This window comes from Erythrolamprus reginae, chromosome 3 (genome assembly GCF_031021105.1).
Source record: "Erythrolamprus reginae isolate rEryReg1 chromosome 3, rEryReg1.hap1, whole genome shotgun sequence".
NCBI lineage: Eukaryota > Metazoa > Chordata > Lepidosauria > Squamata > Dipsadidae > Erythrolamprus > Erythrolamprus reginae.
In genome coordinates, this window is record NC_091952.1 from 196,129,123 (window position 1) to 196,141,348 (window position 12,226).

Here is a 12,226-nt window from a genome sequence, read left to right on the forward strand (position 1 = left end):
TAAGATATTAATTTACAAAATCTGAACATAATTCATCCTTATCAAATTTATAGTGCCTCCAAAATTCTTGCCAATGTCATCTACACCACAACCAGAAAGGAAACAACAACCTCAGAGACGACACTCCATTGAGAAGGAAACGCCAACCAATGTACGGCAGTTTTTGCCTCCCACGAAACAGAGCTCCAGATCCCTTGTAAGTATTGTAGTAGATCAAATTCATCATTGGTTGAAGGGTCAATCATAGTGGTTCCAGCACGAGGGAAGAAAATCCGTGTGTAAAAAATATGCTATTGAGGAATCCTTAGCTCAAAATTGTGGGACCTTGGAAAAGCTCTTGAATTTTATTTCCTGCATGTTGAAAGTAAGATCTAGCATGAAATAACTCTGAACTTTTAAATTCAGGATTTGAATGTTGTGCCTAATTGCTGATGTTCTTATATAAACTTGCTAATAAAATTAATATATCTCCAAGTAAAATATCTTTTATATGGTACGTGAAAATGAATTTTTTTGGCTGCTGTTTTTGCATATCTTTAATCTGTTATTGAAATCTGAGAAGTTTTCTCATATTGTGTTTAAACAGCCTAGAATGTCATGTGGTCATGTAGTATTATTGAATCTCTTTAAGGATCAAAAGAAAATACAGCACATTCAGTTAGGTGAATTTATCTTTAAAGTAGATTCCAAAAAAACACAATTGTCATAAGGGAATGAAATGTTGGTTTTAGGAGCTAGTAGAACACCAAATCCTTGTATTTTTATATTAAGTAAGATCAGGGGGGTTTTGTAAAAAGAATTCTTAAAATTGATAAAAGAGTGAAAGAATTCAGGTTTAGGAAGAGGTTTGGTTTTAATTAAAAAAAAGCTTTTTTATTCTGCATTGGCTCCAAAAGATCTGATTTGGATGCCATTTTGTAGCATGCTGAAGTTAACTTGCATTCTGTGACTAATTCATAGAGCAGAGCTGCTTTCTCAAGCAATTAATTGCATTTTAGCTTGAATTCACTTTCTGATACTAGATAATGTTAAACTCATTTGTCAGTTCCATAAGCAGAGAATAGAACAAAAGCTATTACTGTATTTTCTAAGAAATAGCTTTATGCAAATAAAGGTTTTGTATATTTGAAAATTCTTTGACGTATAGCTATGCAAGCATTCAGAAATATAAAAAACCTGTGTAGTACTTATTTCTTATGTACTACATAAAAATTGTTTTTAATGGAGACCCAATAATAGAAAAAGTCTTTATCATTTCTGAGATATCTAACTTTTCTAAGAGATGTGCTGTGAAAAGTCCAGTCTCATCTGTCTTTTAAAGAAATCATATAACGTAATTTTAGAAGTTGTCTATGGTCCATCATGCTTTTTTACTTAAATATCCTAAAAATACTATAACCAGAAAAAGTCAGATTATAACATAGTTTGTTTTAGCAGAAATAATACTGTTTGACAATTATATTTTTATTTTAGCCTTTGGGATTAAACGTAGAGCAAGAACTCTGAATATAATAATAATAAAGCTTATAACTACCTGTGTTTTTATAAAACATCAAGTCAGAATTTTTCATAATTGTGAACTGTTAGAAAATAAGCCGCATGATAATATAAACTAATTATTTATAGTGTCTTATCTCAAAAGTAGTTCAGACTAAAAAATTATGGATTTTTTTCCCCAGGGTTTGTATGGCATGATCTCAGAAACAATTTATTCTGGATTTCTTCATGTGTTCTGGGAGGAACAAGCCAGAAAAGTCCTTCATTCAGACAATAAAGGATGGCACTGCCATCTACCAGAACTCACTGGGGGCCAAGAGAAGCCTCTAAGAGCAATCATAGCAGCATCAGTATCACGCATAGCACATGCTTTGCTAAATCAGTTTCTTAGAATGGTATACAAATAGGGGGAGTGGGTAACAATGTTAATTAAAAAAATTAAAACTTTAGAAGTTCCTGAATAAGAAATAATTTCATATTTTATATCTTGTACTGAAAGGAAAACCCCATATTTCTGTTGTTGTTTGGTCTTATGAGAATGAGGAGATTTCTTGTAAGTATTTATTTATTATAAACATTTTACATATTGGTTTCCTTAAAAACAAGGCAGTTATAATGTGTTAACATACTTAAAATAGAATGAATGATTAGAAAGCAGTAGAATCTACTCAATTCTATAGTGATTTGCAAAAATTCCCACATTGCCAGAAGGCAATGACTAAAATGATTGAAATTTCAACATACATCAACACTTTCTGGAAGCATCAGAATTTTCTAGTACCTGAACTTACCATGATTTTAGACTTGACAGGCCTCTTGCCTGCCCACCAAATATGTTATTGTAATATTGTGATATTCTGAAACTTTATTTTTATCAGTTCTTTGTAGTTCCCTGCAGATTTCCATTTGGATGTGTATCAGGGCTACAAATATGGAAGAAACTGAGCTCCCAATTAAGCACATTTCTATGCTATCATAATTCTATATCCGTGGCAAATCATAACATTAAAAAACAATAACATTGATAAAATTGAAAATATAAAAAACCCAACATTCAAAAATAGGCAAACCTGATGCCAGAGACCAAAGTTCCAACTTAAAATGGTTTCCAGAAGTCAACTAGAGCTGGGACCAGTGGTGGGATTCAGGCAGTTTGGACCAGTTCAGGAGAACTGGATGCTAATTTTACATCTGGTTCACCAAACCGGTAGTTGCAATGACTGGCTGGTCTGCCCAATCCCCTCTCAGGAGTCTCCATGTGGCCAATTTTGGATGCCAGATAAGTGTAGCACTTGCATGGAGGCTCAAGGAACGTGGAAATCTAGAAACTGGGAGGCCTCCCACAGTGGCTCTTTTCACCCTCCCAGAAGCTTGAAGAAAGCCTCCGGAGTCTCGGAAGGGTGAAAAATGGTCCTCCCAGAAGTTCTGGAAGTCCAGAAATAGGTCTATTTCCATTGGTGCAGGAGGGTGAGTAGGACACGCCCACAATGGTCATGGACCTAGCCAGCAGGCTGAAAAATCAATTGCTAAATTTTTTGAATCCCACCCCTGGTTGGGACCAAAATCTACATAAATGCAATCTGTTTAAAGTTTTGAACATTAAATGACATATTTAACTGAAATAAACATAATGAATATAGTCCTATGCCAGTAAATGTTGTGTTTGTTCATGAGGATGAATCCTACTATGCAAAATGGCAATTTAAAAATGTATACAATGTTGTTCAAAAACAAATATATACCTATTGGGCTTATGCTTTCTTCTTAGGAAAATAACTAATATCACATGTATTTTTTATTTTTAGGAAAAGCTGTAAATATCATTTTATAGCAGTTTATTAATTGTAATTGAATAACTGTTTCAGTATCATTTAATAGTACCATTAAAGTTGCATTTAAGAAAGAATATAAAATTAATACTACAATTTTAAGCCTACGGTTTCTCAAAGTATAAAGAAAATGGCATAGATAAGGTCACATATACCCTATGCTAAATTTAACATCCTCCTTCTTCATTCCTTCCCTCAGGATTGATGGATTGTCACTGCTTATCTTCTGATGAAAGAAATCCCACCTTTAAATAATCCTCATTCCACTGAAAAAAAAGTTGAATAGGAAAACAGAATTAGCAGGGAGCTTGTGTTATGCCATATAGTAATTCTAGTGGCATTGATCTGACTTCCCAATAGGAAAGAAAGAAATAGGAATGCTGGGGTTATATTATCTAAAATAATAGTCAACTGTTTTATTTATGTTTAGCCTTCCCTTTTCTACTTCCTATCTAATGCTCAGGTTCCAAGGAAGACCCTTTTTTCAACCATATATGCAACTTCTCAGCTTAGTTCTCATCCTTTTGAAGCAGCTTTGTTTGGAATGGCCACAACTGTGTATTATCTATGTGAAAGAGTTTTTAATCAATGGAAAGTCTCAAAGGTTTGCCTCCTATTGTGAGCTTTGTAAATCTATCCTAGAAATCTTTCCTTCCCACCAAGTGGGAAGAGATTCCTAAGCTGTAGCAAGACATTAACAGTTTAGGATTTCACTGGATTCTGGTTAAAATTGATTTAGGTGTCTGCAGAAATCTTTTGTGCATGCATAGATTTACTGATCAATTTGCCTGGAAGTTGAAATTGTCTGGGAAAGGTAATCAAACTAGAATGTAACATCAGAAGTTTATAAGAGAGAAGCTTTTTAGTTTAGAAAAATTAAGAATGTATTGAAACTCATATATGTCAATTTTGGCCAAGTCACATTATAAATTAATCTTTCAATGTATACAGTTATGTACAGATAAATCTATATTCCAAACATTAAATGAAAACTTAACCAACCTAAGATGTATAGATGGTAAAATTTAAAATTAAGAACATTTACAACTTCATGTCAACATAGATGAACATTGTTGAATGCTTTTACACAAATTACTGCATTTTTCTCAATGGATTGGACCAAAAATAAACAAATACATTGGGCATTATCATTATAGAGTTTTTATTTCACTATAGTCTTCACATGCAATATATTTATTATGTGTTATTTAAGAGAAAACATTCCTATATTAGTCTTCTGTAGTTGACAGTATAATAATAAACTAGTTCACAGTTTTCTGAAGATTCTAGCTTGGTAAATATCCTGCAAGCAGCTACTTGAATTGCCGCCAATGAAAAAGAAATATTGGTTCAGCTGCATCAGGAATGATCTTAGTCTATTATCAATAATGCAATTTTTAGAAGAAAAATCTTAGCAACAGTACTATCCTAATATTCTTTGAGATTAGGAAACTTTTGAAAGAATTATTCTCTTAGTTTTCATTGTAAAATGTCAAATGTAAAATTCTAGTAGTACTTCAAAATGCTTTTAAAAGTATAGCCAGAGTGGCTGGATAATTCAATGTTTAAATATGGATTATTCCTATAGAAAGAATTTAGTAGACACATGTAGATGAAGCTACCCAGGCATATAGTTCACTCCTGTTTTGAAAAAGAATATCTTTTTCACATGTCTCCAGTAGTGGGTTCTAAAACCCTTTACTACCGGTTCAAGAGCACATGTGATTGATGGATGGGTGGGTGGAGCATCCTGGGCAGATGGGCGGAGCCTCCCACCACCAATACTACCAGTTCTTAGAACCAAAAGCAACCCACCGCTGCATGTCTCCTTTCTCTAGTATCCACACAACAAGCACAATTGTTTTTGAATGTTGGGCTCAATGTGTACATGTGAAGAGTTTGAAGTACAGCCAGGCTTTCAGTAAGAGAACAAACACTCTAACCCTAACATGCTATTCAAAATAAGCATCAGTGTGGCTATACAGAGAAGACCATGATGAAATATTTTCTTCAAAATTGAAATAACTGAAAATTGGTTAGAAAATAATACGGGATACTTCGTGGTTATTAGCTTTACCATTATAACATGAAACATTTCAATTGTCCATTGTAAAATGTAATAAGTATTATACTTTAATAGTTTATTACATATAATAAGACCAAGAGAAAGAGTTGAGTTGATTAGTTTGATAGAAAGCAGCAACTTAGTTTCACTCTGACTTGTTCTCTCTGTATTAAACATTTGCAAACATGACTTCCCATTTACACACTGATGTTCACTTAAAGAAGCACATTTTTTTTTAAAAAAAATCATATTTCTAAGACAAAAAGTTATTAAATTTATAATTTGATGTTATTTTATAAATGATTAAATAAAAAAACTAGTAATTTCTCAGCGATACCACTATTTTTACATTAATACAATAATACATTATTTATTTGACGGAATATCTACTTAGTCATGAAAATTAGTGGACCATGTTATAGATCTGGGAGAAACACCATTGGGAAATAGATAAGAAGGAACTAGTTCTTCCTCCTACACCTTTTCTAATTAATCAGTCCTTAAAGGGCTTTAGAATTTTAAACAAAGTTATGAAATAAGCAGCAAAAGACAAGTTGTTTAACAATTTAAACTCATCATTTAAATAGTCGAATGTAACTACAGTATTTAATAATATCAGAAAGGAGGAAGGACAATTGTATGGTTTTTGGAAAGGGTCTTTCAATGATTTGCGCTGCAATAGCCAGATGTAGTTTAGAATGCCAGGCATTCAGATATGGATTGCTTCATACAAAGGCTAGCAATCTTTCAGATACTGTATATTGGTGGCAAACCATTTTAGATTACGGAATATCAACATTTCATATAAAGAATTCTACCATCATATTCCTTGATTTTTTTCCCCCCTGAGTAACTAGAAACTTGTGATGGAAATTTAAAACACCAAAGAAATTACTATTTTAAAATAAGTTAGATAATTATGTGAAAGCACTAAATAAATAAAACTGAAAGCAAAAGATGAAAAGTTATAAACGCCTATAAAACATGAAGACTTTAGCATGTTGTAGGGGAAAGCATTTTCTGGTGTAATATATTAAGGTTAATATAGTATGGCAAATCACATGAAATTTTGACTTTGAAGTCACATCATCTTCAGTATGTATAAGTTAATGATAAAAAGGCACAATTTGTAAACATCTTGAGCAAGGTGAACTTTGTATTTGAGATCCACTTTTAGATAGGTAAGACAGCTGTTCTTTAAAATATGGTGGCTGTGGTATACTCTCTTTACCAGTTCTGCATTGTAATTTTTTTCTAACTGAAAGACAGAATTATAAGCTACTGAAAATAGCATCATATCTGTTGGTCTAATTAGTTGGATTTTGCAGCATCATGCTGCATTTATAATATGAATTTGTACCTAAGAACTATAAGCAACATAGATTGCTTATGAATGAATGTCCTAATTCATCTGCGGACTACTGGTTATTTATTTTCCTCTTGTTCCCAATCTTGTAGTCTCTTTCACAGAGTAAAATAAGATTAGCACATCATTTTATATAACTTAGAAACCAAATAACAAATCATAACAAATAATTTAGATAGGAAAAGAATTCTGTCTTTCAACAAAATCTGTGGCAAGAATCTATGAAAGAGGTGAATGTGGGATGTGCATTTTTATTCCGTGGTATTAACAATTCTGGTGATTCACTCAACTCAATATTAACCTGTTACGGTGTTTTACTGTTTAAAAAAAGATCTATTTTACTGTTTAAAAAAAGATCTATTATCTACTTACTTCTTATAACAAATTGTAATTGATTGATATTCATGCTAAGAGGAGTATAAGGTGTACAAATTTGCAACTTTATTTTTTTTATTATTCTATAAAGAAAATAAGACATATAATTTTACTGTAAATTTAAAAATACCACAGAATAGAAAATTTCTTCTGGATTGGATTACTAAGTGTTTCTTTGGGCATCTTCTCTAAGCTTCTTCTTCTCTAGGCATCTTACGATATCAAAGACACCATCATAATGATTGGCTTAATAATCATCAAAGGCTTTTTCAGGACCAACCTCTTTAGCCTGCATATCTGAAGTCTTTGCTATTTTGATGCCAGTGCTCATATAAATGTTCTCTGATATTGATGGTAAAATCAATTTCTTTTAAAATTACTAACCAGGTGGCTGGCTTTTACATGGATAGTTGGGAAATGTTCTGAGAAAGACAGTTGAAAAACTTTTTTTCCCCCTTTTAGGAGGAGTTTTGCTACCCAGTGGAATGCCTGGCTCTCACAGTGGAAGAAGTAATGCACATCCGTCAAGTGCTGGTAAAGGCAGAACTAGAGAAGTATCAACAATACAAAGATATCTATACTGCTCTAAAGAAGGGAAAGGTACAGCTAATTATGTTGATTTTCCACAGATATGGACAGAGGCATATGTAAAAGAAATTATACACAGGAAGTTAAAATTTGCAGAGGTGGGTTCAATTATTTGTGCAAAAGGAAAAGATTAGATTTGTAAATTGAGATTTATTCTTCTGAAAATAGAAGAGTGCCTTTTAACAAATGTTCAGTAGGGGGCACAACAGTGATTTTTGCAGATTTTATCATAGAGCCATTCCGTGTAAAATGGACCAATTTTAAAGATCATCCCCACCTTACCATCTCAGATTTTGATGAAATTTGGCACATAGTTTCTTTACGTTATAAAACTATGCTGTGTGAAATTTTAGTTCAAAAAACTAAAAATTGGGAGTTCTAGGAGACCTCAAATAAAGTTTGCAAAATGCTGAGTTGGCAAAAATGACATTTTGGGCCAACTTCTAGAAGCTGTAAACGTGGCGGTTTCAGTAGTATGTTGGAGATATTTGGAGAACCTACACACTTTGTAAGGCTTTATAAACTGGCAAAGTCCTCTTACTTTTTCCATGGTTCAAGCTCAAACTTTGCAAAAAGATTCCTGAAAAATGAATTTACAGCAATCTTCAGGCTGTTGTAGTTTCAAAACTACTTGGACTTTCAGGTTGATTTTTGGCAGGTGTACTAAGTACACAGCTGCAACGAAGACTTCCAATTTGCAGCACTTTCCTTTAGGTTGCTGAAAAAATATAAGCGTTCATAGTTGGTACTTAACAGGTTTTTGCCAAATTTTGGCTATCTTTGATCCCCTGTTTGATCCTGTGGGACAGCTTCAATCCTCTTCAATTTAGAACCATTATAAAGAGCAGATTCTCTTCTTTAAGAATATATTGTTTTCATTTTGGTGTCTCTTCATATAAGAATTGAAACAATCTCCTCAACTGTTTGGGGGCACCCTGTGATTTCTGCACTGCACCCTTGATACAAGTACAGTAAAAGGGATTCTTTTTTCAACAAGTAGCATTTAAAAAAAAATAAAGAACAGAAGATATCATAAGACTGTGTTCAAAAATATTAAAAACCATGAATGTTTATTAGGAAATGGAAGGGTGAGGCCAGGTTTCAAATAAGGGTCTGAAAAAGTGGGATTTTTGTCAGTATTGTTGCATAATAAAGGAAACAGGCCCATTGATGTTTCTAATGGCAGTATAAGTCAATTAGTGCTTTAAACATGTGTTGCTCCATGGTGGCTCATCGCCAAGAGGTCACGCCCAACAGCCAGGTATGTCCAGCCACTGGTGGGGCACTTGGCACAGGTTCCCAAGCCCGAAGGTGGGCATCTTACACGAGGTTCCCAAGCCTCTTTTGGGTGTCTTTGCCTAGGTTCCCAAGCCATAGTAAAACATCAGTACTGCAGAGACAAGAATTTTTCACTGATAATTTTAGCTGGATTTTTTGGTAATTTATACTGTTGTCCAAGCGCTGATGTTTTACTACGGCTTGGGAACCATTAAGATTTCATCAAAATCTGAGATGGTAAGGTGGGGACCACTGGTCCACTTCACACAGAATGACCCCATATCTTGTTCCAATTATCATTCGACCTTCTGGAGTGGCATTATATATAAAGCATTGGCCAAGATTCACAGCGGAAAGGAACAAAAATCAGTACATAAATCACCATCTTCACCTTCTCAAACACTACTAGAATTCTGCCAGCATAGGTTTGAATCCAGTTCTTGAGCTCAATGGTAGTTCTTCTTTGTCAGCATGCTTTTGTATTATGCTGTCAAAATGCTTAATATAGAAGAGTTAGTAAAGGATTATAAAAACATTTTGATGAATATTTTATAAAGAGTGAGAAAAGCTACTTATTTTAATAAATGTAATTAAAGTGATTCAATTAAGTGTATAACTACTTGATTATGCAAAGTATTTTTGCTGAAATTTGTTTATAGACATTAATAGTCTATATTATTCCCAATTTTTGTAGCTCTGTTTTTGTTGTCGCACAAGAAGATTTTCTTTCTTCACTTGGTCCTATACTTGTCAGTTTTGTAAAAGGTAAGCACAGGGCTGTCATTAAAAATTGATGAATGATAGAAATGAAGTACTTATTAAACCATTTTTAAAGAATTTGTTGTTATTGGTTTTGCATATGAAAAGAAGGAGAAAGGATAATTTTTGGAGAGTAAAGAAGAATTTGAACAGATTAAAGGTTTACACCTTTAGAGATATACATTGGAAACCTTTGCAGCTAACAATGCTAATTATTGTGTATCATGTTCATGCCAGCTAATATAAAATGAGTAAATAGCAAGAGACATCTTTACTCAAAAAATAGATTAACAGGCTTTGTCGTGTAAGCCTGTATACAAACTGCATGCATTTATTCTATTGTTATATTGCTCTGAAAAACAACACTCTGAATTTTTCATAACATTTATAATTTGCATTCTGCTGTAATTTCAAGTTAAATATTTGTCCAGTTTCTAAATTTTCTTAGGGGATGAGAATTGCAGAAAAATTTTGTCGTTCCATTTCTGTTTTAGATTGTGAAATATTACCCAAAATCTCTGAGCATACTGTTTGAAAAATGCTCATTTTGGCTTTTGAAGTTTCTCCTCTATTTCTAAAAAGTTTCTACAAGTTAAATCATCTTAGTGAAGCAGACTAAGTTATAACAGGAGAACTAATAGCCCACGTGGGAAGCTGGGAATCGATCTAGAAAAGGCACCCAAGCTTCTGTATCCAGTTCCAGTCTCCTGAATTTTTTATTCATGCTGAAAAATAAAATAAACAGTGAATTTCAGAAATAGTATGTAACTCTTAAAATATTTTTAAAAGAAAAATGTAATATAGAACCCAGAGACAATTTTACTTTGAACTAAGAGAGGCAATCTTTTTTTATGTTGTAGGCCTGTATGTTCACAATGCTGTAAAAAGGTAAGTTTAAAAACAACAATCTAAAATCTGTTTTATTAAACTATTTCCATTTGTTTAGATATTTCATTTTTATCTGTTAGTTTTTATACAGTGGTCAAATGTCATGCAATGAACTTTAATGACGAGATGTGAATATGTCTGCACTTGCTGTTGGAATATTATGCTTACAATATAATTGAAAGATTTGTTAGCATAGCATTTTACTAAGATTCATAAAGTCAATACAATATTGTTGGGAATATATTAAAATAGGGTATTTGCAATCTTAGGGCAATTATATCTCACCATTATTCCCCTTTTATGACAGATGCGCCTTCCATCAAAGCCATATTCCACTCTTCCAATTTTTTCCTTGGGACCTTCTGCTTTACAGAAAGGAGAAAGCTTTATGAGACCTGATAAAACTCCCATCAGTCATAGGTCACTGAAGGGCATTCCAAGGTAAGTTATGCTTATAATTAATTTGGGGGGGGGGGGGAGAGACAGACAGATTCTTTTTTCCCCCTTCTTTTTCATCTTTCTTCTTTCTAAATTAATGGATATTAATGTAACTAACTACAAATAAAATTGGAGAAGAAGCTAGAAATACAGAGTTCAAAATGGCTGGATTTAATCAGAGACTATAGAGAAAGATAACGGTGACTGTTTTTTATCTTTATGGGGTTTCGTTTTAGTTTAGAAATGTTCGACTTCTTTTATCTTTGTATCTATTTTATTGTATTTTTATCACTGTTGTAAGCCGCCCTGAGTCCTTCGGGATTGGGCGGCATAAAAGTCGAATTAATAAATAAATAAATTCTAGATAAATTCAGACCTTGGAATTTCTCCTCTCAATTTGAAAGAGGCAATTGGCCAGTCGCTTGAAATGTTCCTAACACTTCAATTCTAAGCCCCCAACCCCCATTCCTATCTCCTGCCTAGTCACACGACCCAGAGTATGGCTATTTCTAAAGGCTAAGAAAGAATTCAAGAAGTTATGATCTAAATGTTTTCCCTATCGTAAATTCAATAATATTTTAACAAACTCCTAGGCCAGGGATGGCAAACCTTTTTTGGTTCGCATTCCAAAAGGGGTGGGTGTGGGTGTGCTTCCCTCCCTCCCCGCGGATGTGCATCCTGCCACGCTGCCCCCCACGCATGCGCACAGGCGTTAATGAAGCCTGGTAGGTGAAAAAAATGCCCGAACGGGCAAACTGGAAATTCAGGAAAATGGACTTCTGGTTGCCATTGTGCTGGTTTTTTTGCAGTCTGGAGGGTTCAGGGAAACTTTCTGAAGCTCCAGAGTGCAAAAAGACAGCACAATGGCAAACCGGAAATGAGCTTTTCCGAACTTCTAGTTTGTCCGTTGGATGATTTTTTTTGCGTCTGAACCAAATAGGCAAGTCATGATGTGATCTATATGTCAAGCTCACCTACCTGTGCAAACTCAGAAAAACTTATAAGAAATAAATACACAATTTTGGAAAATGCAGGAGTTTCCAAACTTCATTAATGAGTTCATTAAGACAGAGTATGTTGGAATATTTTGAATTGCTTCTTGTCATCTGGACATCATGCTGTTTATGAGCTACCAACAAGCTT

General features: G+C 33.6%; 1 protein-coding gene across 5 annotated transcripts in view; it reads left to right on the forward strand.

Annotated features, from left to right (window-relative positions):
* The window catches only part of SPIRE1 (spire type actin nucleation factor 1), a 58,242-nt gene that overhangs the window by 43,552 nt on the left and 2,464 nt on the right, over window positions 1-12,226 (forward strand). The window contains exons 11-17 of one of the 5 annotated variants that reach the window (XM_070747501.1): window positions 54-196; window positions 1,997-2,050; window positions 3,790-3,930; window positions 7,595-7,732; window positions 9,693-9,763; window positions 10,618-10,645; window positions 10,953-11,086. In XM_070747501.1, the coding sequence (XP_070603602.1) occupies window positions 54-196; window positions 1,997-2,050; window positions 3,790-3,930; window positions 7,595-7,732; window positions 9,693-9,763; window positions 10,618-10,645; window positions 10,953-11,086 (709 nt within the window). Of the gene's footprint in view, window positions 1-53; window positions 197-1,679; window positions 2,051-3,525; window positions 4,328-7,594; window positions 7,733-9,692; window positions 9,764-10,617; window positions 10,646-10,952; window positions 11,087-12,226 lie in introns of those variants that run through there. The other 4 variants (XM_070747503.1, XM_070747502.1, XM_070747504.1 and 1 more) reach the window with 4 other exon arrangements.